This window comes from Symsagittifera roscoffensis, chromosome 2 (genome assembly GCF_963678635.1).
Source record: "Symsagittifera roscoffensis chromosome 2, txSymRosc1.1, whole genome shotgun sequence".
Lineage (NCBI taxonomy): Eukaryota > Metazoa > Xenacoelomorpha > Acoela > Convolutidae > Symsagittifera > Symsagittifera roscoffensis.
In genome coordinates this window covers 29,538,603-29,565,597 of record NC_087063.1, presented here as the reverse complement: position 1 = coordinate 29,565,597, position 26,995 = coordinate 29,538,603, and the positions used below count along the sequence as shown (strand labels likewise).

Sequence of the window (26,995 nt, the reverse complement as noted above, 5' to 3'; positions counted from 1 at the left end):
AAAAAAATGAAAAAAGCTAAATCATTCCCAAAAATAATTTTTCTCCCCATTTTTGATGGTCGGAACAAAAACAAGTACCAAACTTTGCAAAAACACATGAAAAACATTGACGTTTTGATTTCAAAATTTAGGGAACAGTTTCATTATTATGTTTTTTGAGAAGCTCTGGAATTTGAAAAATTCCAATTGAGCCCATTTGCTTGGCTAACTTCTTTCGCACAGGTTTGCAGGAAGTTGTAATTTTTTGAAACGCAACTAATCATTACCGGGGTTAATTGTCATTTACGACAAAACTTAATTTCACATTTTTCATCACACTCTTTGTCGATCAGAATTATAGGGAAAATTTTTAGCTTCTGTAAGATTTTTTGAAAACGAGCTTTACGAAAACGAAAAATAAGGCATTTCAAAAATACTATGCTTTTTTGGAATGCGCTCATGAATAAATTCAAACGAACCACTGAAAATAAGGTTTGAGGGAAAGATCATTTATTCGAATATTCAGAACTAAAAACCGTTCATGATCGGATAGTTGGATGACCATCCTCGGATAACTAATTTCTTTTCAGTCAATTTTTACCTCCTTTTGGTCCTGCTATGAATCTAACAACATCTTACAAAATTAGGCTGTGAGAAAGTGTTATGAAAAATTGGTTTTCAATTTTAAAAAACTTCATGATATTCTAAAAGCTTTGTTTAATGATGTAAATATGTAAATTTCCTAAGAATTTCATATGTAAATATCAATTTTGAAACCATCGAGAAAAAGATTTGTTGTTTTTAAAATTGAAAATTGATTTGGGGGTTGCTCAGAATACCATGCTTTATCAAATGCATGGTTGTATATTGATAACAAGGGGGGGCATAAAAGTTTGCTACATGCGACTTGTGTGACGAAATTTTTTGGACACGTGATATATGCGAAAATCATCCGAGTTCATGGCTAGATAGTTTGAATCCAGACGCAGCTGCTAAGTACAATTTAGAAATGAATTCACTTCGTCAAGGACACTATCTAGTAGCACCCCAAGCCAGTTACTTTTAAATGAGGAAGGATTTGATCGAACCCTTTTTTAATTAGAAAACATTAGCTCAAAAAAATTCCAATTGTCTCTCAAAAATACCACTTTAAAGTTTGAACAAAAAATCCGAAACTCAGTATCTGACATTTTCTGTAAAATTTTGGAATTAAATTGCTTTTCTGCGCAGTATTCTAACATTTAATTAGTTAACAGAAAAGCATTAGCCATTTTTTGTGAACACTCTATGGCAAAATACCTCCAGTCTTTGATCGTGTTGTGCGACGACAAGTTATTGAATCAACATCTTATAAATGATTCTGAGATTTTTTTCATAGCTGTTCAAACATTTTTTTAAAATTTGACGAAGGAAAAGTTCAAAAACCGTATCAGTTTTGTGATTATATGATCACACTTTGTTTTGAAAAATATAGTTCGTAACATTTTTTCTGTGCGAGAAGATTTTACTTGATTAACTTTTTGATGTGCAACCATACACAATCAGACCATACGAAATTAATGACCTTTCATAAGGTTCATAAAACTGTATCAAACATTTTTTTCTAAAAACATATCGGGCCTGCTACATTACTCCATTACTCATGGCTTTATTACGCTACAAATTTTTTGATTAGTCATTTTGACTAAAATTTTTCATACCATCTGAAAAACTTTATTGTATTGAGCTCTTTTTAAAAATACATACATCAAGTTTGATTATTTTTGATAAGAAATTTAGTGACTTAAGAGGGTTGAATCTTGAATCATTAACGCTCATTATCGTTAAAAGCGCTGCTCAAAAATCAATTCAAATTGAGTTGAAGCTAGTTACGTGGTACTACATATGGGTTATTAGAATCTTAATACATCCCTCTGTACTTTTGAAGCCAGCAGTGAAAAATGATAAAGGGGTGAAGTTTTTTCCACTCTTGATAATTTAATCAATTTTTAAAATCAAAAACTGTTCCATTGATTTTATGGCGCAATCAACAGTCTTAGTACCCTGATACGAGCAGTCTTGCTTGCGTTTCAGTCAATTAAAATTTAAAAGTTCTTGCCGCTACTCGAATTAGATGCAGAATATATGTTCCATCACGGGACTCGCATATGCTAGTTTTAGGGTAAAGCAAGCTTTAGATATAACAAAAAATGACTTTATATTTAAAAAGATAATGAAAAGGTTTTTCAAAAGAATTGAGAGGCAAAATTTGCGATTGATTTTTGCTTAACATTATTCTCAAGTGTAGCTGATGGCGGTGATCAAAAGATTTCATCAAAGTTTTTCAAACACATTATCAACTTACGAAAGTTTTTAAATTCAAAATAAGTGTTTTGCTATTTTGATACCCTTGTTTCAAAACTAACTGTATTCTGGCGTTCTGCTATAACATTTAACATTTCTTTTCTTTCAATTAACAAATTATGTTTAGTCTAAGTTAAGTACACAGTGCTGATATAAATTAACCGGGAAAAAACGAACAAAATTTAAAATTTCAAGCGAGTTTTCTCAATTTGGGTTTAGATTCGACAAAAAGTGAAGAGAATAAGAGCTGCTCAGAGTTTCACCAGAATTAATATTGTTCAATTTTTTCTCCGAAGCTCTCAACCAAAATTTTACCACAAAAATGGGTCATTCAAAAATCCCCTCTTTTTCAAAGAATTCAATCACCTGTGTTTTGGGTTTGTAATATTCGCTTTCAAGATTTCAGTTTTTAATTTGATGGCTCGTGTTTTGTCTTGACGTTTCTGAAGTTCTTCGCCTCTGTGCAAAGATTTTGAATTTTTTTTTTTCATTATTGACGTTTTGGGGTCCTAAACTTAAAACATTCAGCCTGTTGATTCACGTCGGTTTTAACCACGTCACAAAAAATGTTAAAAAAGAACGATGGCGCTGTGTGGTATCATATTAAAGCGTCAATAGTTGTAATTATCATTCGAAGAGAAACATAAAACAGTTCGTTTGTGTTGAGAAAAAGTGGTCTAATTTTTATTCCGTTTTGACAGACAATACGGACGAACTCCCTAAATTTTCCACTGCACTTTTCTCACGAGTCATTCTTGGAAAAAAAATAACAGGAAGCGTATTCAAATTTTGTAACAAAAACTTTGTTTCTGATTTGCTGTTTTAAAATAAATTTGCTCGGAACATTCTATGATACTTGCGCAACGACCAAATATCCTTGTTCATTTCTTTGGTTTTTCAAAATTCAATCAACTTATGTCTTGGCTTTGAAATACTAATAAAACTCAAAAATAAAGAAAGATTGTTTAAAAACTTTAAGAAAAGCAGTTTTTTTTTCAAACTGTGCCGTGTTTGTCCATGGGGAACGAAAGCCTAAAATTTTGCAGTTTAGTTTTTTAATTTTGCTTGAACAAAAAATGACAAAAGCTGGAAAACAAAATTGACTCGCATCCGAAGTCATATCAGTGGTTGTTAAAATAAATAAACAATTTGTTGCTTATTCAGTGGAACGCTCAGATATTTTGATAGGAGAATGAAAACTTTTGTCGGCGTCTTTTTTTAGGTGAGCAATGTAGGTTTTCAAGCTCAACTGAAATATGAAAATGAGCTTAATTTAGCTTTTTTTTCGGCGCCGAGTTCAGTTTTTTGAAAACCAAAAATGTTCTTAAAACCTTTTGAAAAATTAGACCAAACGAATTCGCTTCAAAGTTAGTGTTTGTTTCTCTGACACCAAAGGTCTCAGGGTATATGGAGTTTATTTTTGGGTTAACCGGTTAAAAATAGATTAAGTGAAATAGCAGCAAAGGTGCGAACTTTACGAAACTTTTAGGACCACCCACTTCCACCGCTCTCCACACTAACGTGTATGCGGAAGCCTTGTTTTTAGTTTACTTTGGCGACTGGTGTCGCTTCCTTTTACAATCATTGGTCATTAGGGACTTATTTTCCCCCACTTTATAGCCCGGACGGTTTTAATTATCCATTATATTGTGCCTCGCCACCCCTCTATCCGGCTTAGGTATGCGATATTTCAATTGGCTTGAAGAAAAACCGGACCCTTGAAGTTCTAAAGATCAAAAGTTATATTGTTGCGTATGTTGTTTCGTTTTTAACATCAATTTCGATCAAAATGCGTAATTTAGCATATTTGAAAGGCCATGTACGAAGTGGAAACAATAGGGTGATGTTGAACACGCCATTCTGGTGGAACTTTAGATCTAAATCAGTGCGTTAAATTACGGCTCTTTCTGCCTGCCACTTTTAAAACTTTTCGCTATTGCAAATTTTAACTGACAGGTCTTTTGTCATTTAGTTGATGATCTTTGGCGTGTGCCATATTGTCGCTTAAACCGTATCAAACACTTTTTCTGGGGTAAAATTGCCTCACCTTCAAGTAACCAGCACGGATCATGGTGGGCCTCGAACATCCAACCTTTTCATTAAGAAGCGGAGACATGCGATTGATGATGTCCATGTTTATAATGTCACCATCGCATATTTGGGCGGGAGTGTAGAGCGCCCGTTTGAAACTGGCTTTTGGAACGTAGACGGGGATTCTGGTGATGCAGTCGAAACCCAAAAATGTTTTGCTTCCTTCATTAGCAGTTGAAGAAACACATGTAGAACACGGGTTGAGGTGTTCGACTTATTTTTTGACAGATTTCGGTCGAACAGACGAATGTTTTTTTTATCCGAAATCCGTGTTCGAAAACAGTCCTTTCGGTCGAACATATTTTCGAAACATAGTCAAAAATATGGTCGAAAAATAACCGAACACTATTTAGAGGCATGGTCCAACACAGACTCGCAATTAAGGCATGGTTGACGCAAACACAAAGTATAGCCGAAACATAGTCGAGCACAAAGCCGAACACTAAGTGTGATCGAAACGTAGTCGAAACATAATCGAACACAAAGTGTGGTCGAAATATGGTCAAACACAGTCTCGAAACATGAATCGAACTCAAGAAATGGCTACACATGATGTAACAAAAGTCTGAGAGTCAATCTTTTGCCAAAAAAGTAACTAATAATAATAATGATAATAATAATTGTAGTTCCTGCGAATCGCAGAGGAGCTATCAGTAGGCCTTAACAGTCCTGTCGAGGATAGTCCATTTGTATTATCTCCCCACATTTCAGACAGTGTTATTTTGCTGAGCGATGCTGTTTTTTGCGACTCAAGGCCGTTTTTTTGCGTCTAGAATTTTTGAAGTTTCAATGTTTTGAACAAAAAAGTTTTTTTACACCTCCTTATTGAAAAACCTGATTTACCACCAAAATAAGTTAAGATATGTTGGAAAAAATAATTCAATTTATTATACTAGATGGTGGTGAAAACCATCAAAATTGATCAACTTTGGAATTGCACAAATTATACAGTCAAGAAATTTGGTGGAAACATAGCCAGTTTGGGTCAAGTCGGTCAAAACATAGCAAGCCTGGACGAACTCAATCGAACACGTTTTTCCTCGATCGAGTCGGTGGAAACAAATAGCGCTTGGGTCGAACACAGTCAAACAAATTTTTCCTTTGACCGAGTTGGTAAAAAATAGTCGGTTTGGGTCGAGTCGGCCGAAACCTAGGACTCTTGGGTTTAACACAGTCGAATACTTTTTTGCTTACTCGAGTCGGTCGAAATATAGCCAGTCCGCTTCTAGTCAATCGGAACCTAGCCTCTTTGGTCGAGTCGGTCGAAACATAACTAGAACACATCAAGTTGGGTAGGAGAGACGACAACTAATACTCTTTATCATAAAACTTTAATCAAACATTAAACACAAGATTGAAGAACAAATGTGAAATAGGAATGTCGGAATTTTTGTGCGATGAGATTCCTAGAGAAGCGGCGATGAGAAGAGTAAAGAAATTGCTCGGCTTCTTATGGCTGGGAAGAGAGCACTACAGCCATTGCGCAAGAAGTTATTCAAAGGTTGATATCAACGATGATTCAATCTCAATGAAAACAGTTCGAGAGAACTTGGAGGTTGTGTTTCGTAAGCCGAGGAATCGCCAGTTTGAAATTTATGTTCTGTTTTCTTGAAAACATCAGCATGGCAAAACTGTGTATCAGTTGTTCTGTTGTTCTGGCCGGGCAGAAATATGAGAGTTCGAGCAAGAAAAATCACAATTGTCAGAGATGTACTGGTCATTAATATGTACAATTCGGCTATTCGGAATAAAATTATTGAAGGAGGCAATGACACCAGAGATAGCGCTGAGGTACGCAATCATGCTGGAGCAAAACAGGTGAATACTCAATTGATCAGTGACAGTGAAGGAGGTATAGTGATCCACTGCAAGCCAAAATAATTTTTTTGGTAGGAAATTTTGAGATTCAAAAACAGAATCCGTGCAATTTGTGTGATAACTGTCTGTGCAGCATCGACAAGTATATCCGGTGAAGGATTTTAATGTCATAGTCTATTTGATCTCCTGCAATCTTTCTTTGGGACAATCAAATTGGGCGAAAAAACTACCATTAAGACAGTTCCTTCCACTCTGTGCGATTGTATTAAAAAATTGTAGTTGTTTAAGCTATTCGCAAACATTTTCGTTTTTTAGGCTTATATAATAATCTACCAACTACTAGTTCAATTTTTGTTGTTTCTTTGCTGCTAAGAGATTCAATTTTAATATTTTTTTTAATTCGAAAGTAATCGCTATCTGGAGATATATGCTGAATTCACAGTATGTTTGCTTTGTTCAAAACATTAGAAACATTTCAAAATACTGCTGGCAATTTTTTTTACAGGTAATCGATGTCAAGATTTTAAAAAAGACTTCAATCCATCTGGATAAAAAAAGTTAAGTCTTGATGCAAGTTTGAGTCGTTTCCTGGGCTGTGATACTTTGAATTGTTAATGTTTTCTGTATGAGCCTTTCTAGGGTCCAGCACGGTCAAAGCATACCGAATTTCGGTCTTGACAGTTGAAACATACCAACTTTTGGTTGAGACGGTTGAAACATAAAGTGAGCACCTCGACCCGAGAAGTGGGTTTTGAGCTTGCATGGCCGTGCGCAACTATGGAAATCTGAATACTGTATGGTTTAGATGACCTGAAGTTGCATTTTGCATGTTTCCGGTATTTCATTTTGAACGTGATGTAAGTTTTTGATTTCGCTTCTTTTTCTTCTTACTTGGACTAAATTCACCAAATACTCAGGTAGCTTTGCGACTGTTCGATTTTAAAAGCTATTATCTCGACCGATGAAAGTATAGAAAATTAAAGCGCCATCAAACTTAATTTACCTTCCTAATACCTTCGCTGAGCATAGCACCAGGGGTGTTAGGAACTTTAGATGGTGATTTAAGAGGAATAGATTGAATAGCGACAAATCAAGCCAAGAGCTTCCAACTGTTTAGCCAAAATAGCATTTAACCTTTGTATTGTGAAGATATATTGAAGGATTGTGGTGTGATTTAAGTCCCTATTTAGGCCTCATTAAACTTTAACCTCAAGCTACCTCGCACAGTACGTTAATCGTTTTTGTTTATCATTTTTTGTTCGCGCTTTTAGTCAGCAGCAGTGGGTCTTTTGTTACAGTTAGTATACCAAGACATAGGCAGACAATTTTTTCATCATTCTCAGAAATTTTCATAAGTCTCTTGATTTTTTCTACTTTCTTTCAAGCTTGAATCAAATAAAAGCGACTTAAAAAATAAATGCTTTGAAAATATGTGCTCTAAAGCACGATTATTCCTTTTTAAAAATTTATTCATTAAAGTTTGAAAATTATTACACGCAAAGATTAGACTGGGGTAAATTTATTGCATTATGAACAAAAACTTGGTTACGTTTCGCGCGATTGTCACTGATTTTAACCATATGTATCTACCATATCTAACACTGAATGTAATAAAGGAACTTCCTGGAGGAAATATTAAATTTCGTATCTGTCTTCTAATCTATTGACTCCACCTAACGAGTCACTGTAATTACCTTTCGATTTCCCTTCCAATATTTCGTTAAATTTTGTGCTGTTTTGGCGATTAGCCATTACAGACAGCACAATCATCACGGTTAGTCGTTACATATAATCTTCTTCCATAAGTGTTTATGGCGCCTCATCTACTAATTTTTAAAAGGGGGAGCGATACGTTACTTGGTTGGAATATCTTCGCAAAAATTGTTTTTTTTTTCCAGTTTGTAGACATTTTCGCTATTTGATTGAACATATAATTTACGGGTCTTATGCACTAAACGGCCCAAAATCACTATTTCTATATCTTTCTTGAGCTCACAGTAATAAGGTTGATCCTGATTGGCTACTCAGACACTCAAATTCAAACAATATTGCCCGGCATTTCAATTTAAGTTTCAAGCAGAAAAAATTGTTGGTCAAAATAACCAAATTCATACAACTTTCATTCTGCTGAAGCCATTTTACGAAACTTTTCTTGGCCGGAAAAAGTCTCCCGTGTTACATGAAAAAAAAATTAAAAGTTTTTCATTTTGGTAGTTTCGGCTAATGTTTTATCTGTTGTAAGTTTTTATTGAATTGCCTGAACATTTTGCTTGAATTTGATTAGCTAGAAGGCGGGTAGGATCAATTAAAAACAAGGTTAGCCAGCCAGCTACTGTGCAAGTAGCACAGAATGTTCCGACTATCGTCTTCGAAAAAAAACTTGAAAAAGTTTGTCAAAATTAGTGCCATTTTTTCTGTCATTTGCAAATGATGCCTGATAATTCACGCTTTGTTTGTTGTACCTGTTTTTCTGTGGAAAAACGTAGAAACACAGAGAAAGACCGCACACGAAGACAAGTTCTTCTCCTTTTTAGTGTTCTAGACTTTTTAATTTATACATAGGCAAATTGTATGACAACCACTTAGTAGCGGATATTTGTGGTCAGAACTTTCCAAAATTTGGACTGAAAAGGACTTTAGTGGCCTGTCTTTTCAAAACTTTGCCTGCAAAAACTTCGAAGTTTCTTTGAAAATGCGCACCCCTCATCAAGAACTCCCGGATCAAAACCTGTAACTATTGGTTAAAAAATGACGTTTGAAACAACCAAAAAATCAATTCGACACTAGAAGTTATTTTTTCCACCTACAATTTCACCGATTGAACTGTCATGTCAGTGCACTGTTCTAAAAACTATTGCTTTGTCTTCGTAGCTGTCATCTTAATTGCCGGGACCAACCATATTTGTATGTAGCATACAATTTGGCACGTGAAAAAACACAAGAATTGATCTGGTCCACGAGATTTTAATTGAGAAGCTCAAAATTTCAAAAAATAGTAATGGATTTTTTAAAGAAATTCAGCAGGTACAAAACAAAAAAATGCATAATTTTTGTTCCGATTTTCGTAACGAAAGTAACGAAATATTTGTGCTCGGGGTGGTTTTTTTTCTTCAGACAAATTTCGATTTTTAACTAGCATTTTTGGACGGAATTTTTTTGATATCAATCAAAAGATATTGTTTTCTTGCGCTTGAATTTGAAACGACATTTCACCTATGACTATTTTTCGTAAAGTTACGGGGGTTTAAAGATTGCCACTTTGGCTAACTTGGGACAATTAACGCGCGATATATTTCGCACTCTTAACGCGTAGGCGGAGATTTAATCCGTCTTAGAAATCGTTCCAAATTGGTTGAAAGAAGCTTATTTGCCATAATTGATTTGTTACAAGAAGCAAAATCTATTCTTTTGTTCTTAATATGGCGTGTGGGGGGATGATTTTTATAGAAAAATTTTCAAATTTTAGAAAAAAATTAATTTTATTTTTTACCTTTATTTTTGAAAATTTTTTATGTAAAAAGGTAAAATCAAAAGAAAAATTTTTCAAAATTTGATTGTTTTTTTTTTGTCAAAATGGTCCCCCCCCCCCCCCCCCCGCGCGCCATATATAATACAAAGTGATAAATTTTTTCCTAGGAACATATCAATTATGGCAAATAAGCTTCCTTCATCCAATTTGGAACGATTTCTTAGACGGATCAAATCTCCGCTTACGCTTTAATAGCGCAAAATGTATCGCGCGTTAATTGTCACAAATTGGCCAAAATGACAACCTTTAAACCCACATAACTTAACGAAAAACGATCAGAGGTGAAATATCTTTTCAAATTTAAGCTCAATACAAAAAACTTTTTGGAATGTTTTTTAAAATTGCCATCAAAAATGGCTAGTTAAAAAATCAAAATTTGTCTCAAGAAAAAAACCACCCCGAGCAAATATTCCGTTAGTAAAAAGACAAATTCGTCACAAAATTAGGACTAATTTTGAGCGAACAAATAAAATGTCTCATTTATAATCCAACCTAAATGGACTAGAATTTTTTTCTGTCAAATAGCTTTGCTTTCATGGAACTAGACGGCAATGAAAAGGTGACTTCTTTGATAACGCAATATTTTTTATCTATCCGGGAAAATAATCTTTTTTGGCTATCCGAGAACAATGTTTTTTTTTCAGTTATCCGGTAGCAAAATTGTTTTCGGTTATGCAGTGTATAACCAGAAACTAGCAGTAATGATTAAGTGTCTCGAGACAATTGACTTTGGGACAATTAGTGCGTGATATATTTCGTGCTATTGATGAGCAAGCGGAGGTTTAATCCCTCTAAGAAATCGTTTCAAACTAAAATGAGGCTTGGTATTTAGTCTACCTAATACTATGCTATATGCGAAATATACAATTTTGTTCTTTACATAGCGTTTGGGGTGATGATTTTCAAAAAAAATCTCAATTACTATTTTGAGGTTTTTTCGTTTTTCTTATCCATTTCACCAAATTTTTTCAAAGCGAACACTGCTCCATCGATCTTAAAAAGCAGTCAAAACTTTCAGCGTGATACTGACCTGTTAACATACTAACATACTGATACTGACCTGCTCTAACTTGGGTTTCTTACCCAAGCACAATGAGGTATTTTGCACCGAACAGTTTCAACCTAAACTAGCCGAACGATTTCAATCTAAATTATATATTAGGGTTGAGATATTAACTTGGTCTATTTAGGTGGACGTTATTAACTGGATCCCTGAATCCAAAAAATCCTCCTAAAAATGACTCTGTTAAAAAGGACTTTGATTGCAAAAAAAGTGCTGTGATACCATCCGTTTAATTAGAATTGATCCGTTTTTTTGAAGTCAACGCGCTAATTCAATTAGCAGTCAATTAGATTGACAAGGCTTAAATGCTAAATAAGAGAAGGATTCTGAAATAATTTTCTTCGAATAAATAAATGGTTGTAAGGCTCTGGCAGTAAATGGATTTTGAAATAAAAGAATTAAGCCCCTTGTGATGTTTATTGACATTTTTTGCTTCATTTTATTCAGCTAAATTTTTTAAAATATTAAACTATCTTTTTTAAGTTGCGATTTATCGGAGCAGTAACTCCATGAAATCATTTGAATCTGTTCATTTTCATCCCTGGATTTAAAAAAAAAACAAGTAAGAGGTGAATTTTTAATGAAACGCCCATTACAGATGCCTGTTTTTGTCATTTTGAAGCTTGGTTGTGTTGTGGTTGTTTTGTTCCTGATTTGTTTGTTTTTAAAGCCAACTGTACTTTTGTTTTAAACGCCATATTACCTATTTTCTTGCGGTGTTGCTGTACTTTTTTTCGCAGTTTTATGCTAATATAAGTTTTGCGACTGGTTTTTTTAAATGCAACGGTAGTTTTGATTGAACAGTGTGTTTTAACCTCTTCGTTTGTCTCATTTGAATTTGTTTGATATTGCATAAAAAAGGAAAGAGAAAATTTTACTACCGTCGTTTCCTTCTAAGTACTTAACTCTTGTTCTATTTTTTACTCTATCTCCCTCTATCTCTTTTTACTTTCTAGTGCTTCGCATGGCGTTTTAACTCTTCTTCCCTTAATCGAGCAGCTGTCTTTAATATACGACGCTCAATTTATTCAACTATTTCACTGACCAACTTCAACTTAAACGCCTGGATAAAAAAGCAGTAAGACCAAATCACAAAAATAAATATTATCTACAGCCAACATTTTCATTGAAACTTTCCCAAAAAACCTAAAAACTGTCATTATTTCAGCAAGTTGTCTGAGCAGTCCTTACCGTCATGGCCACATCCATGACCCGTGGTGACGGGATGTCTTCAATTATGGCCTCGCTGATTTGTCTACTCATTATGACCTCTCGAGTTCATACCATGACCCATTGGCATCGTGAAGACAATCAAATTTTGGATGCAGTGGACAAAAGACACTTTACACCAGATAACAGTCGGTCGAATGAAGTTTTCAAACGTGCAAGTAAATAAATATTATTTTTTGTAAATTTGATACAAATTGTGGCGTTAGCATCCAATTTGAATGTGCCCTCTGATTTTTGAGCAGAAAAAATTTAGAGCCGAATTTAGCGCCGAGTTTTTTTAAAGCTTTTTTGAAAACCTAAGTTCAACAGGAGGTCTAATGGCGTCATGTTTCATTATAGCTCTGGTTCTTTTTGTACAAAATAATTGTACTAGTAGTTTTTTTGTGTTGCAGGCGTCAATTCAGTGAACTCCGGCAATTTGACTGGCAAATCTACTCGAGCCAGCGCAGACCCCGCCCCCCTCAGCCCGAGCGAAACTCACGACTCCTGCATATCCGAGGTGTTTCCCTGTTCCAACTACGTCGGGGGCAACCTAGTGCTGGTTCTCTACTACGGACTGACGTTAGGATTCGGCGCTAAATTAATCAGCGATGGGGCCGAGATGTTACTAGATGTAGGAGTGGCCCCGGCACTGATAGGCGGTGTGATTCTCCCGGTTAGTGGGGTGGTTCCAGACAGCATGATGATTCTGGTGAGTGGGCTGGGATCGAAAGAAGCAGCCCAGCAGCAGATATCGGTCGGAATGGGGACCCTAGCAGGTAAACAGTAAACTTGGCCGCGCAAAACTCGGAACATCTCATTGTCCGTTTTTATTATTTTTCCTTTCATTTTTTCATCCGTTTTTGTTTGCATAAAAATCGTAATTTACGTTTTACGTTTGACTCGCAAACGATCACTTAGATTGGGATCTACAGTTTCTACAGTTTTATTTGAAAATTTGATTTTTTTCGCTCTAGGTTCCACGATTCTGCTGTTGACGTTGGCTTGGTCTGCCAGTCTTGTGGTAGGGAGGGTGGACCTGGTTCAGGCACCCACTTGTTTTGGACTGGTTGCTAGTCCAGACGCACGCTGCTCCAAGGGACTCAGACCCTACACACAAGGTATCCCAGAGATCAGGATTTACTCCAAAAAATTATATAAATCATTATGATATCTAAATCATAATTGGGGCTAAGTTCATGTGAGTCTAATACAACAAATTCAGATATTTCCAAATTGAGATACCAAATTAACAAAAAGATTCAATAAGAAACAAAGAAAAACTAAAAACAGCAAAAACTAATTCTGAATTAATGCAAATCCTAATATTGATTTTTTTTTGTCAGAAAAACAAACGCTTTGTGAATTGTTTGCAAGTTCAGTTTTGAGGAACTGCGAAAACTGAATTTCAGTTGTAACGTTTTCGAACTGAACTTTTTTGCGACTCTTCAACCGTATCTTTGTAGGCGTTGAAGTGAGTAAAGAAGTGACAATCAGTGCATTTGTGATGCTGGTGACAATGTTGCCCTACTTCATCATCCAGAGTGCAGACTGGTATTTCGGACCCAAACTCCCCTCCCCCTCCTCCCCTCCCGAACAACAGCCCCACTATGTCTCTGCTGCTGCACTCATCACTTTTATCTTTTCCATCACAGGTAACAGTGAGAGGGCATATGACCCCTGGAAAACCCAAACATATTTCAGCGCCAATTTGAAAGTAATTGCAATTAGAAATTGAAATGCATTTTTTAATTTTAATTTACAGACATTCAATGATACTTTTATTCGTGTTCCGTACGTGAGGAACCACAACCATTCAATTATCTTTGGAGCAGACAAATGGAAGTTAGCTTTTACCCTTGTAAATTTGAAACAAGCTATATAAACGTTTCAATGCAATAACTAAAAACAAAGATTTAACTCAACTCAGCAAAAACATTCATTGAAAGATTTGTGCTACTCCCCCCCCCCCGTCTCTGTTGCTCACCTGTGTAACCGATGGCTGCGTGTTCTAGGGTTCGTGCTGTACCTGGCGATGCAGTGGCGCATGTCACAGGAGGGATCCAATGTGAGGATGACTGTACATGCGAAGGAGAAAGAACACCAGATGCTGCTCAAGGCAGCCAAAGCATTCTACATGGCCAACCTACTCAGAGGTACTGTTTATAACCATTGCTTGTAGGTAGGCTAACAAGCCCAAGGGTCAATAAGCCGAATGGCCAGCAAGCCGAATGGCCAACAAGCCGAATAGCCAACAAGCCGAATGGCCAACAGGCCGAAAGTTTTAACAAGCCCAGGAAAATAATATTTATTGTTATGCAACATAAATATTAAGCTGTCACTGTTTTTATGCAATTGCTACGTAACGCTCATATAATTTTAACTTGTATACATGGTGGTTTGTTGGGACATCCGCCTTCAGGACAACAGCTAAATCAGATTCGTCTAGATGTTTCACATTTAACAGAACGTTTCAACCAATCTTTCGACTGCTACAGTGCTGTTTTCAATTAACCGAACAAAATTTCTTTTGAGAAGGTGGGTCATTTTTTGGCTTTTGTTGTTTAACCAAGAATTATGCCAAAACGGTCAAGTTAATTGATGAAAAACTGTTATCAAAAGAAGCCTATTACACAAACAAACAACGTTCTAGTAGAACAAAATCTAAAATCTAATCTTACTTTTCTAGAATATTGTTGGTTCGAGCAACAAGCTTAATTTGATACTACTTTTTCATCAATTAACTTGGTTGTTTTAGCGCAGTTCTTGTTTAATTTAAAAACAAGCGGACCGACCAAACTTTGGGGGTGAAAATTTAGTCGCAATAATTGCAAAATAAAATGCATCATGATAACTCTGCTTTATTTTTCAATTTTTAAGCAGTTTTTTTTGTCAGTTGATTATTTTCTGTCAATTTTTTGTTTTATCCTACCCAATTTGAGAAAATTGCGTTTTAAGTTTCATGCTTTATTCGTTTTGTCTGGATAATTTAAATCAGCTCCGCTGATCGTGGCAATGCTCAATGATTTCGGGTATTTCACTTTTTGGCGATCAAACAGTTTGGTCATAGACATATTAACTAGTTTCAAATTTAGACATCTCAGAAAACTGAGTGAGACAATTCGGCCGACAACTTTTCCGCAAATTTTAACGTCTTAAAATGTGCGCTGAAAAAATTTTTCACATGCTGTTAAACCTCAAAATTTTAATTAGATGGCTTCTGATTATTCTAATTCTTCCTTTTAATTAAACATGAAACAATTAAGTTTAAAAAATCAAAAGTTCCCTGACAATGAGATTTTTATAGAAATCATAGTGCTCGCAAATTTAAAATCGTGGCTAAATTAAAATCAAACCTAATGGGAAAAAAGCAAATAGTTAGAAGTTACACAAAAAGCAGACCAATTTACACAAAAAGCAGACCCACAAAAGAGATTTTTTAGACGGTCAAAAAGGTTATTAGTTAGAAGTTGACCACCCTTGCCACGTATCGGCCACACAGTGACGCTGTTATTCTTATGAAGTCACAGGCGGGGGAGCGTGCAACCACCTATCAGGTTTTTTGAGTTGTTGGTTAAAACTAAAGAGAAAATTAAGCTTCCTAAAATTTAAATTAATGGCAATTCAAGTTTTGTCCAACCAGAAACCGGTCCCGAGTTTAACACCAAAATTTTTCAGTTAGTTGGTTCATTCAAACAATCACTTTGTTTTAATCCTCATTAAGTAACTAAGTCTAATGAAATGTGGAAGATTATCTGAATAATTCTCATTCAAAGACTTTAATGAAAGTTTGACATATAAAGTAGAAATTGTACTATCTGAAAGCAGAAAAACCATGTTTATTTTGGTGAAAAAAATACCGTAAAAAAATTCAGAAACGACTTTTCACTATGGCAATGTTCAATCAGAAATTGCAAAGCTGTGGGTTATTTGGAGAAATTGGAGAAAATGCAAGATTTTACCCTAAAGACAGAACACACTCAATCACCGAGCACGCTCAATCACCAAGCTTAAACTTTTGTTTCTCAAAAGTTTAAGCTGAGAAGTTTGCTAACGGAGTTCGAGAAAAGATAACAAACACTAGTAACATTCTCCGACTGATTGTCTTCATTGCCCAAGTTGACGTATAAGCAAAACTAGGCTGCAAGCTACAAAATCATTGCCAAAACGAAAAACAAGTTGAGACCATCGAAGAAAATTCAGATCCTTTGAAATTCACACACAGCGGCAATACGCTCAAGTTATGGTTATCTGGTGAATTAGACAATCAATTTTTGATATTTGCAATATTACTTACGCTCAATCTGTTTTCTCAGTCCAATGTCAGGGACGGAACGACGTCTTCTACCAAGTTTTTAACATACGCGACAACCCACTCACTCACGACACATACGAAAAAAAAACAATTTTGCTAATCAGAACTATTTGGAGGAGGTAGTAATCAATTTTGTGCTACCAACGGTAATGTTTTTAAGGAAACAAAGCTGGATAAAGAGCTTCAATTCTGTTTTTTCCTCTTGGGCCAGACAGCATGACGCAATGTGCAAAAACTTGGATTTACAATTAATTACTTGAACAATGATAGTTTTGGCCTAAATATCAAAAATGGTTGGTCGTGCGATCTTACTTGTTGATGACGTAACAATCGCATTCGATCGATTAGCTCTAAAAAGAGGATCATTCAGAAGAATTTCTTTCTTTTCGGACTAATTCAAAGGCTTTCTTATTGGTGCCTAACGATGGAAAAGACATGTCAAACCAAAATTTGACATTGTCGATCGGAACGTTTTTGATAAGTTTTTTAACGGAGAACATCGTCCGAACAATGTATTTGAGGAACGAAACGGCAACTTTCAAAAAATTGTGTCAGCAAAGCACCCATTCCTTTCCAAGTTCATCCCAGGCTTCAAGGATGAGCAAAAAGGTTAAAATAAGGTGGAAAGACCAATGCCCGACGTCATTATCAAAAAAATGGAAAATCGATGTGCAACTGAAAATATATGCAAAATTATTTAAGACTTTGTACCTTTAGTGTGCATCTATCCTACAAACTTTATGCATAGCAGTTTTGTTTTGATTTTTTGATTTTTTTTTTCAATTTTTCACATGTCTTAAGCTGAATTGTATTGAGCTGACGTTTTCTGGTGTTTTATGTTGATTTATCTGTGTTTGAAACTTCTGTTGGTGTATTATCTCTGCACCCAATTTTCAATGTTGGCGTCATTATTTTTGATACATTAATATAAATAAATGTATCATTTCGCTCTTTCACTGAGAAAAATTAATGATTTTTCTCATTTTATCTAAATTATTATTTAGTAAGCGTTAAGCGTTTTTTTAAAGGCAAGAACCTTTAAGCCTTTTTACCTCTCAATGATCAAATCAGGACCACATCTGGAAAAATTGAGGAGGAGAGGTGAGTAGCGTGCAGCGGGCAGGATTAACCCTCTCCTCTACCCCCTGCCCCCCTTTAGTGGTAGTTTACCACCTTTTTTTGAAAAAGCAATCAGCGCCAGTATCAAAAAATTTTATGGGAGAATACAAACTTCAACACAGGTCACCTAAAATGTCATTTATTGTTTGTTTTTCCAAAGCTCGATTGTAGCGCAAATACTTTTGACAAAATTGTGTATTGCCCTTTTTTTTGAGAGCACGGAAAATCGATTTTGTCGACCTAAAAAAAGCGACGAAATATTCTGACAATTCATCATAAGTTCCCCCTCAAAAAATTCCCGGGCTCGCATCCGTTAAAAATTGAAATTTTTGGCTATCAGAATCGTTAGTAGGGCAGGTTGCATAGAATTTTGACTTCCTATGGTTCTGATCACGAATTTACATCAAGGTATGGAAACCCACTTAGCTTAGTGAAAGCGTTCATTCAAATAATCAAGTTACAATCATTTTATTAGGTCAAAGATTTTGAAAATGTAATAGTCTGTAAAAGATATTAAGTGATTCTCAAAGAACTATTTGGCTATACAGTATGTCACAAACGGTGGTAGCCCGGGTTGACCTCCATAGACCAAAAATGCTAATCATACAATTCCATTAACTAAGTCTATGAAAAAATACTAGTCATACAAACTTCATACATTTTACTAAAATGGTGTCATCGAAATTTCAAAAGATATTTCTCCTTTTTTTGCTTTAAAAGTCGGTGTATCATCATAAATATAAAAAAAATTGCAAACATTTTATTTTTTGCGACTTGCTTTTTTTGATGACGACAACAAAAATCTTTTAAAGTAGTTAAGAACTTCCCCCCCCCCAAAAAAAAACATTTCACAAGACAATCTAACCTATGGTGACTCTAATATTGAGCAAACCAAGGTCTTTGTCACTTGTGTTCGGTTACGAACACAACCCAAAAATTTTGAACAAAATCGATTTTTTTTTATTTATGGAATACTTCTAGTCATACAATTTCCATATATGAAAAATCACTAATCATAGACATTTCGTGCAATTTCTTATGCTCATAGATTTGCATGAAAATTCTATGACAATTTTACCCGGTTACATTTTTTCGATGACAATACCATTTATGGCCTATCACAAACAAATTTGGGTTGGTAGATAATTTTTTCTTGTACATCAAAAATACATTTTATTTGTAGCAGCAGCCAAACTTTTAGACCGACTGCTGGTAACAGGGCAAAGCCCGGAATGTTCCGACAACCTTTTAACTGAACGTTCTTACGCTTTTGTTCATGGAATTAATCAAACCAAATGACTTGCATTAAATTCAATTTGGAACGAATAGTAGTGCGGGAAAAATCGTCACGCGTGAGCAATTCGTCTGATTTTTTCAGCATCAAATTAAAAAACGATCAGTTAAGATCGTCTCGTGGCAGAATAATATAGTGTGAGGTTCAAAAAATTCTAAATATAGTGGGGTTCTAAATATTGATCCCACAAAGATACAAATACTCTTTCGACCATTAGTCTAAATTTAGAAAAAAAACACTCATAGCATATGTATTCTTCGCCTTCGAAAGTCGGAGCAGCAAGCTGGTTAAGTCCTGTATTCGTTACTCCAGACTTTGTTGTAGCTCTTATCTACATCTTTTTCGGAGTATTCAACATGATTATTGAACAAAACCATCACAAAAACAAATTTCAAATTTTTTATCGGAATTTTTGATGTTAAAATCAAAAATGTTTGCGAAAAAATTCCAAAAAGGTTTCCCCTGGTTGCCTTGCTTCAGATTGTCTGCAAGCTTAATATAAAATAAAATTTAATGAAAATAAGTTTCAATTCTAATTCAAAAAGAAACGGCTTGAAGGTGAAATTATGTACCCATATTTTTTTATTTATCGGAAGAAATAACGCAAAAAAATGTATTCACAATATAGTTCTCAATTTATGAAAAGTATAAACGGAAAGTTTAAGATTACGGTACGATTTTAATTGTTTCACGAAATTTGATATTTAAAAAAAGGAAAAAACTTTAATTTTGACTTCCAATATTTCAGATGGTTGCCTTGAAACTTTATTTGTGATATTTGAGTTGCTATGACGAGGTAAAATGGAGCTTAACCACATGTAACTTCTGAGGCAAAATGTAACAAAATAGTTATGAATATGATTAAACTCAAATTGGAAAACATACCTACACTCTAAAGGTGAAAACAGCAATTTTTTCGGAAACAGGAAAAAAATAATCAAGCAAAAATGCAAAAATTACTGGAATGAAAAAATAAAGCAATGAATCGAAACTCAAATGTTAAAATGATAGAAAACAAAACATTATCATCAAATAAAATGCAAATTCAAGCTTGTTCAACCTACCAGAAAAAAGAATGAGATACAAGAACTTCAGATTAAGCATACCATCACACGACTAATAGGACAATGACTTTCACGATAAACAAAACGGCGGTATAACAGTTTTTTAAAAACGTTTATCCTGACAAACTCAATAAAACTTTTTACCTTATAGTTATGTTCTGATTTTCAGAATTTTATGTCGAACCATGTGAGGAAACTATATGTTGCAATTGAGTTATCAAAATTGATCTGACTTATTTTTGCCCTAACAATGATTAATTTTGTCTCAATTTGTTTGAAACAAAATTACTTAGGTGAGTAAAATAAGTATTTTGGTTAAATTAATGCTAAAATTGACAGGATTGTTTATACTTTTCAATACACAATAAGGGCTGCAAAAAATCCATCTCAAAGCAAAACGACTTGATAAATCTGACAAACTTATTAGAAATTCTTCTCCCAGGCACATTTTTAAAAAAAAGTACAGAAGTAAACGTCTAATATCAATTGTGAAAAACAAATTTTAGGTTTGCTTTGTCCCACTAAGTTAATTTGTCATGTGATTTGAAAAAAAAAACTTTATTACGGATTTCGAACAATTGAAAAATGGGTAAGAACTGTGTATTCGGGTGTTTTGGGTTTTTTTCTCCTTTTTTATGTTTTTATGAAAAATCAAGTGCCGCAATTATTCAAATATTCATAATAAATCAAATTAAACTTTTTTCTCTTCGTAACTTGAACGAAATAAAAAAAATGAAAAAATTCCTCAGTAATGAGAAAACCCGCCCCAAATATTTGATTTTTGGTCTAATTTTGAGCAAATGCGGTGAGCGAGCAGGCTTATTTTGTTTTTCAATCAAAAAACTGGTCACAAATTATCATCGTAATGGAAGGAATGATGTATCATACAACATCCTTTTTAATTTTGATTCGAACGAATTTTTCAAAAAGTTGTCCCAGTGTCGAGAAAAACGGGTTTGAAATTTTTGAGTGCTAGTCTAATTGCAAGCGACTAAAACCAGCGCGCACATATAGAACGATGTACCATAAAACGTTTAAGAAAATGGTTTTTTGAAGTTGTTAAGCGCAATTTTTGGAATAACAATTTTTCAAAAAAAAAAGAAACAGAACAATGGCTGCAAAAAAAATTGGAAAAAATGTTTGCATTTTTTTGGATTTTGTTTACATTTTTTTCGCGTCATTTTTTGTCAAAAATTGAGGTTCGATTTGTCTATTTTTTGTGAATGTCGAACATACCTAAGTTTGAGGATTTTTCAGATCCTTTCATAACCACCTCGCACAAAAACAACACTAATTGAAAAAAAAACTTTTATGTAATTGTTAAAGAATCCACAGCAACCGGCTATCCTTGTTGATATATAGTTTTGGCATTGCATAACATCAAACTAATTAGACTAGCACAAATTTGAGAGCTCTAGGTTAATAGTTAAATATATCCGTTATTTTTATAAGAAAAACTGTTAAAACCATTAATTAGGTATTTGATCACATAAAAATGATTCTCCTCAAGTCTTAAGTGTCTGGAATTACAACTTTTATTCAGAAATCATTCTCAAAACTCATACATCTATAGAAGAAGGCTCTACGGTTTAGGGGAAGATTCATAATGGGAAAGCGACGTAATGGTTCATCTACATAGCAAGATTTGCATTGAAAATCAGAGAATTGTAGTACAATTGACTCTTAGTTTTTATATAAACAGGTATCTGTTCTGGCTTTATTTAAGCAATATGAAATCATCTTGTTTTAATGCAGTTTTAATTTAGCTCAGGTATCGATTGACGTGTCCGTCTGATTCTAAACATGTTTGTGTTTCTCTAGGTCCAACAGGAGCTCCAGGATACCCCTTTTCTGGAGGAGGGAAGACGGGTGGAGCTTGGGGCTCGAATGGGGGTGGGCAGCAACATCAGTCGCAATATGGATACACTCAATTACAGGACAATCCAGATTACAGGTAAATACAGTCAGTTCAAAGAAAGGGGTTGCTTCCGCCCGACCTATTAAATTCCATCTGTAATTGTCCGATTTTGGATTGAAATCCTATTTATTCCTCATATATGACCTCAAAAAACCTCACACAATACATTTCACACTTTTTTAAAATGCCATTTACAAATCGAACGCTTTTTTTGTTAAAAAACTAAAATTGGTCTATTTTAGTTTTCATGAAACACTGACTTGAGACACATAATCTAATGTGATTAATTGATAGCTAGATTGAACCCTCTATATAAAATTATGCTGCGCTCTCGCTCTATTTCTCGGCCCTAAATTATTGTAAACTCTACACATCAAAGTGAAACTTTAAGGCCAGAGGAAAAATATCCAGATAAGTGAGCCACAGGTGTGAAGAAGATTTCATAGGAAGGGCTTCAGAACAAACCTTTTTTTATGGAGCAGTCATATTTAGATCTCGACCTCCCTTGATTCAGACTCGAGAAAAAAAAACATGCTAGTTGTTAGTTTTCTTTCCTAATATCCAAGAACAAGTTTTTTCAATTCTTTTTGGAAGTTTTCGGATCATTATGGCACATGAAATCGTTGTTTTTGAGAGATAAGAAATGAATTAATACTAAAACTATTCATGATTTTCTTCAGAAAATCAATTTTTTAAACCATCAAAAAGCAAAAAAAAAACACAGAAATGAGGAACTGTATTCTTTTAATATTTAGAGAACACATGTTAGAGAAAAAATACTTTGCGACGTGGCGCATCCACGCCAGAGTGCGCAAACACCACCGGGACAACATGGGGGATATTGAGTCTTCCGATGGGGGTGGGGGACACTACGGCGCAATTGAGGGGGGAGGGGAGCAGCAGGGGGAGGGGATAGAGATGCACAAGATGCAGAATGGGTCTGTGGGAGGAGATGCACAGAAGAAAGAGAAGACGGAAGGGGAGAGGGAGGGAGAGGGAACATCGAGTGAGAAGGAATCAAGAAGTTTGGTCATGTTCAAGTCACTAGCTCTGCTCACGACAGGTGAGAACAAACATGCAGTTGGAGTACTAAATAGACAGAGACTTTTTCGCATAACTTCGAGATACTTGTTATGTTTCCCGAAAGTTTTTCTGTGACATGTTGAAATCTGAAAATGTGGGTAGCCGGTTATTGTGCAAGTAACATAGAAAATTCGTTTTTAGTGCGTGGTGTAATGAGATCTTTATACAAACGCACTGAGCATTAGCGAATTAGACATATAATCGACAACCGTTTATTTCTTTTTTTTTGAAAAAAAAAAGTTTCAAAAATTTTTAATGCCGAAGATGAACTACTAAATTAAGCTTCCAAAATTAGTTTTCCTGGAGTGAAACTATATATTTTTCATTTTTTATTGAAAAATTTTTTTAAGACCTACTTGCTGGAAATAAGACTAAAACTTACAAAATTTAAATCGGTTTTTCTCGACACTGGGAAAACTGTTTCAAATTGTTTAATGTTGTACGGATTCCAACTGAAAGGGCTTTCTTGCAATACCAGTCATCGACCCCTTCTTTTTATGATTCCTGATTTCGCGTGGAAAGCAAAAGAAAACACTAAAAGACCCACGACAAAGTTCCTTCCCATTTTAGATTTGCCGGAACAACAATAATTGCCGATTAGTACGCAACTAGCACAGAAGGGTCCAAAGCACATTTATTTTTGAATCGTTTTTTATTTCAAACATAAGAAAAGGCTGCTCTTATCATTGCCAATTATTAACAAAACGAATATTATTTAGAACTTATAAAAAATTTCTAACTTTTAAAATGTATTGTAGAAGTTGATTTTCATAGATATGAATTTTCGGTGCCAGGAAAACGCAGAATGAAGCTTCAAATACTAGTTTTCTAAGTACTGGCTAGAATTTTCGTTTTTTAGGCTCTATCAAAGAGTTTTCAGCTCTATCGATTGTTTTTCTCGTTTACTTTAATCGCTCTTAACTGATAGAAGACTAAATAAACTTCACACAAAATTTTCTAGCGGGTTTTTGTCGGCAGCAACACTGAGAGAAGTTTTTAACTTGATATCAATCAAGTCATAATTGATTGTGATTTTATATGGCTTATCACCCCACCCAATCTGACGTTTAGTTGTGGCACCTAAGCCTAAGAGGAAATAACTAAAATACACCCGAATACTAATTGCCTTTCAATTTTGTGGTCAGAGCGAAAACGTTCAATAGTGTTTTGATTTTATGTCATACATTTTGTTAGTGTTTCTGTCACATTGAACTTGATTGACCTTAGGCGTCGGTCTGGTGACTGTGTTCAGTGACCCGATGTGTGACACTCTGAGCAGACTGACTGACCCTAAGTTGAGACAGCACCTGCCCATTTCCCCCTTCTACGTCTCATTCGTGGTCACGCCCCTCTGCAGTAACGCCTCCGAGCTCATCTCCTCCATCTCATTCGCCATGAAGAAAGAAAAGGTATCCATATGTCCACACACCCACACTCACACACACACACACACACGCACACACACACACACACACACACTTACACTAACACACACACACACACACACACACACACGCACGCACACACACACACAAACACACACACACACACACACACACACACACACGCGCGCACACACACACACACACGCACACACACACACACACACACAAACACACACAAACACACACACACACAACACACACATCAACCAAACGAGCAGGCAAAGCATTCCACACTTTTTCAAACCATCATTTACAAATTGAACGCTTTTTTCCTCTATAAAAATTATTTATTTCGGGCTATTTAATTTTTAAGAAATATTGGCTTGAGACAAAATCTAATGTGATAGTTTGATAGATGGAATAAGCAAACCCTCTATATAGAGTAAATTATGCTGCACTCTCATCCTGTTTCACTGCCTTAAATTATGGTAAACTGTACACGTCGAAGTATAACTTTAATGCCAGAGAAAAAATATCCAGATAAGTGAGCCGTAAATGAAAAGTATGTGAAAAGTAAATGAATTTCAAACATGCAAAAACAAGGATTAGCCGTTTAAATTTTCCTGATTCTTTATAATGGAAGATGAAGAAGGTGACATAAGGCTCTGAATCGTCGGTTTGTGCTTTTTTTCCATCCTATGCAGGGGCGGATCTAGGATTTTCTCGAGGAAGGAGGGCGGTTTTTCAAAAAAAACTCGAAAGTTTTGGCGACTATTTTTTGGGCCGACCAAATTGATTTTCCGAGCTCTCCTAAAGCACCAAAAAGAAAATTGTTTTGAAAAAACAGGTCAAATAAGCCGTTTTTGAGCCCTTTTTGGAAAATTTTGACAAAAAAATCGTGTTTTTTTGGCGCGCGCTCCCGCTCAAATTTATTATATATTAAGGCGCCTTTAGAAAAATTTTAGGGTCGGTCGGCCAAAATGGAATTCTTAAAAAGTACCAAAGGGGGACCCTTTGGGTCAGCAGGGGGTCGAATCCCTGAGAGAAGGCGTCCGCCCCCCCCCCCCTAAATCCGCCCCTGATTTTGATTAAAGATATAATTTGATGTGATTCACCTAATATCTATGCGTTATCATGTTCAGTTTATTTTTAACGCCTCTTCCTCATTATTTAAATGGGCGCCCAAAATTTTACAAAACTTAAACTTAAACCTGACTTTTTTCTATTCGAAATAGTTCTTCAATGATTAATTAGTTTTTGTAGTTGAAACTTACCCAGAATTTGGCAACTCCAGTGATGTTAAAAACTTTGAAAAAAACTCGCCGAAAGTCGAAGCTTTTTTGCACATCATCCGAGCAATCTGACAATCATTTACTAAAATCATTGCGACAGATGAAAAAAGCACCGAATCCAAAAATAAAACGAGCATGTTTGAAATAAAGCAATTCAATTGTTTCAGGACAACCTAGTGCTGACGTACACGCAACTGTACTCTGCGGCCATCATGAACAACACACTGTGTCTCGGAGTGTTCTGTGGTCTGGTGTTCTTCCGAGGACTGCAGTGGCACTTCTCAGCCGAAGTAACTGCCATCCTGGCAGTGGAGGCTGCCATGGGTGTAGTGGCCCTGAAGTACAGGAGGGTATATCAGCTGTGGCTCAGTGTCCCTGTTGCAATCATTTACTTCCTGTCTCTTGTACTGGTCGCATTTCTGGAAGGAGTGCTACACTGGGGATAATTATAATAAAAACATACCTCCTCCACCCCCGACCGATATTTTAGAAAAAGTATGACGTGAACAACTCCTCCCTTCTGCCACCGCTATAACATCGCGCATCACGCTTCATCAGTGAACGATTTAGAGATAACACGGAGAGGAAGACTGACACCTCACCTTAATTTATATTGAGTTTTAAGCTTCATAACTGTCTACGAAGAAAATGACAAAACCGAAATGTTCCTGCCCCTTAGTCTAGACATGCCCACTATCGTTTAGTAAGCGGCCAGAGGTCAAAATAAAAAACTTTTATTATAGGATACACACCACTTTCTATCCAATTGCCTTAGCTCTTATAGTAACCTCCAAAAATATCAAAAAAAAATTCAGTTAATGTGAAATTTAAGCAAAACTTTTAAAATGGGTTGGGTTTTACAGAGCCAATTTAACCAAATGATAGCTGAGCGCAATCGCTTAATTTAAATCATTTGTAATTTGAATGCAAAGGCCGCGCATGACAATGATTATATAAAAATATTGAGCAATTTTTTACTTCATTCTAAATCAAGCAATTTAATCATCGAATTTCAATCGCATATTTTAATAAAGTAGTTAACAAATTGGAGCTAAACTCTTTATTCATTTAAACCAACACTTTTCAACAATTTATTCGGTTTCAATCTGGTGAATCTGGATACATATTAAAATATTCTGCTATTTCATAATTGATATTTTCAGCATTTCAGCGTTTTCTCTATTCAAGCTGTCAGCTATAAGCTTACAAAACTGCTCAATGCTTTTTTTAAGGAATGTTTCCAAGTTTTCCAAATAAGTATCGAAACAACTTATTCTTTTTTTGGGCAAAAGCTTAAGTTTTTGAGTAAACAGTTTATAAAGAAAAAGACTTTTCAAAAAACTGCAGTTTCTTTGCGAATTTTATTGTCCAATTATGGCCATAGTGATAATATTATACTTTCATTAACTTCGCAAAAAACTGCAGGTGAAGAATCTTAATCGTTCAAACTGATTGGTAACAAGCCGACGTCTGTCCTAAGAAAATTAATTAAT

The 26,995-nt window shown here is 35.2% G+C and overlaps 1 protein-coding gene across 4 annotated transcripts in view; it reads left to right on the top strand.

Annotated features, from left to right (window-relative positions):
* Positions 1 to 26,672, top strand: part of LOC134840086 (uncharacterized) — a 29,094-nt gene extending 2,422 nt beyond the window's left edge. For 2 of the 4 annotated variants that reach the window (XM_063855775.1, XM_063855773.1), the window contains 9 exons: positions 11,992 to 12,211; positions 12,446 to 12,811; positions 13,010 to 13,153; positions 13,499 to 13,687; positions 14,048 to 14,188; positions 21,646 to 21,778; positions 22,498 to 22,805; positions 24,053 to 24,234; positions 25,670 to 26,672. In XM_063855775.1, coding sequence (XP_063711845.1) covers positions 12,019 to 12,211; positions 12,446 to 12,811; positions 13,010 to 13,153; positions 13,499 to 13,687; positions 14,048 to 14,188; positions 21,646 to 21,778; positions 22,498 to 22,805; positions 24,053 to 24,234; positions 25,670 to 25,948 — 1,935 coding nt within the window. In that variant the 5' untranslated portion in view covers positions 11,992 to 12,018 and the 3' untranslated portion in view covers positions 25,949 to 26,672. Of the gene's footprint in view, positions 1 to 7,858; positions 8,006 to 11,661; positions 11,902 to 11,991; positions 12,212 to 12,445; positions 12,812 to 13,009; positions 13,154 to 13,498; positions 13,688 to 14,047; positions 14,189 to 21,645; positions 21,779 to 22,497; positions 22,806 to 24,052; positions 24,235 to 25,669 lie in introns of those variants that run through there. The other 2 variants (XM_063855776.1, XM_063855774.1) reach the window with 2 other exon arrangements.
* Positions 26,673 to 26,995: the final 323 nt, after the last annotated feature.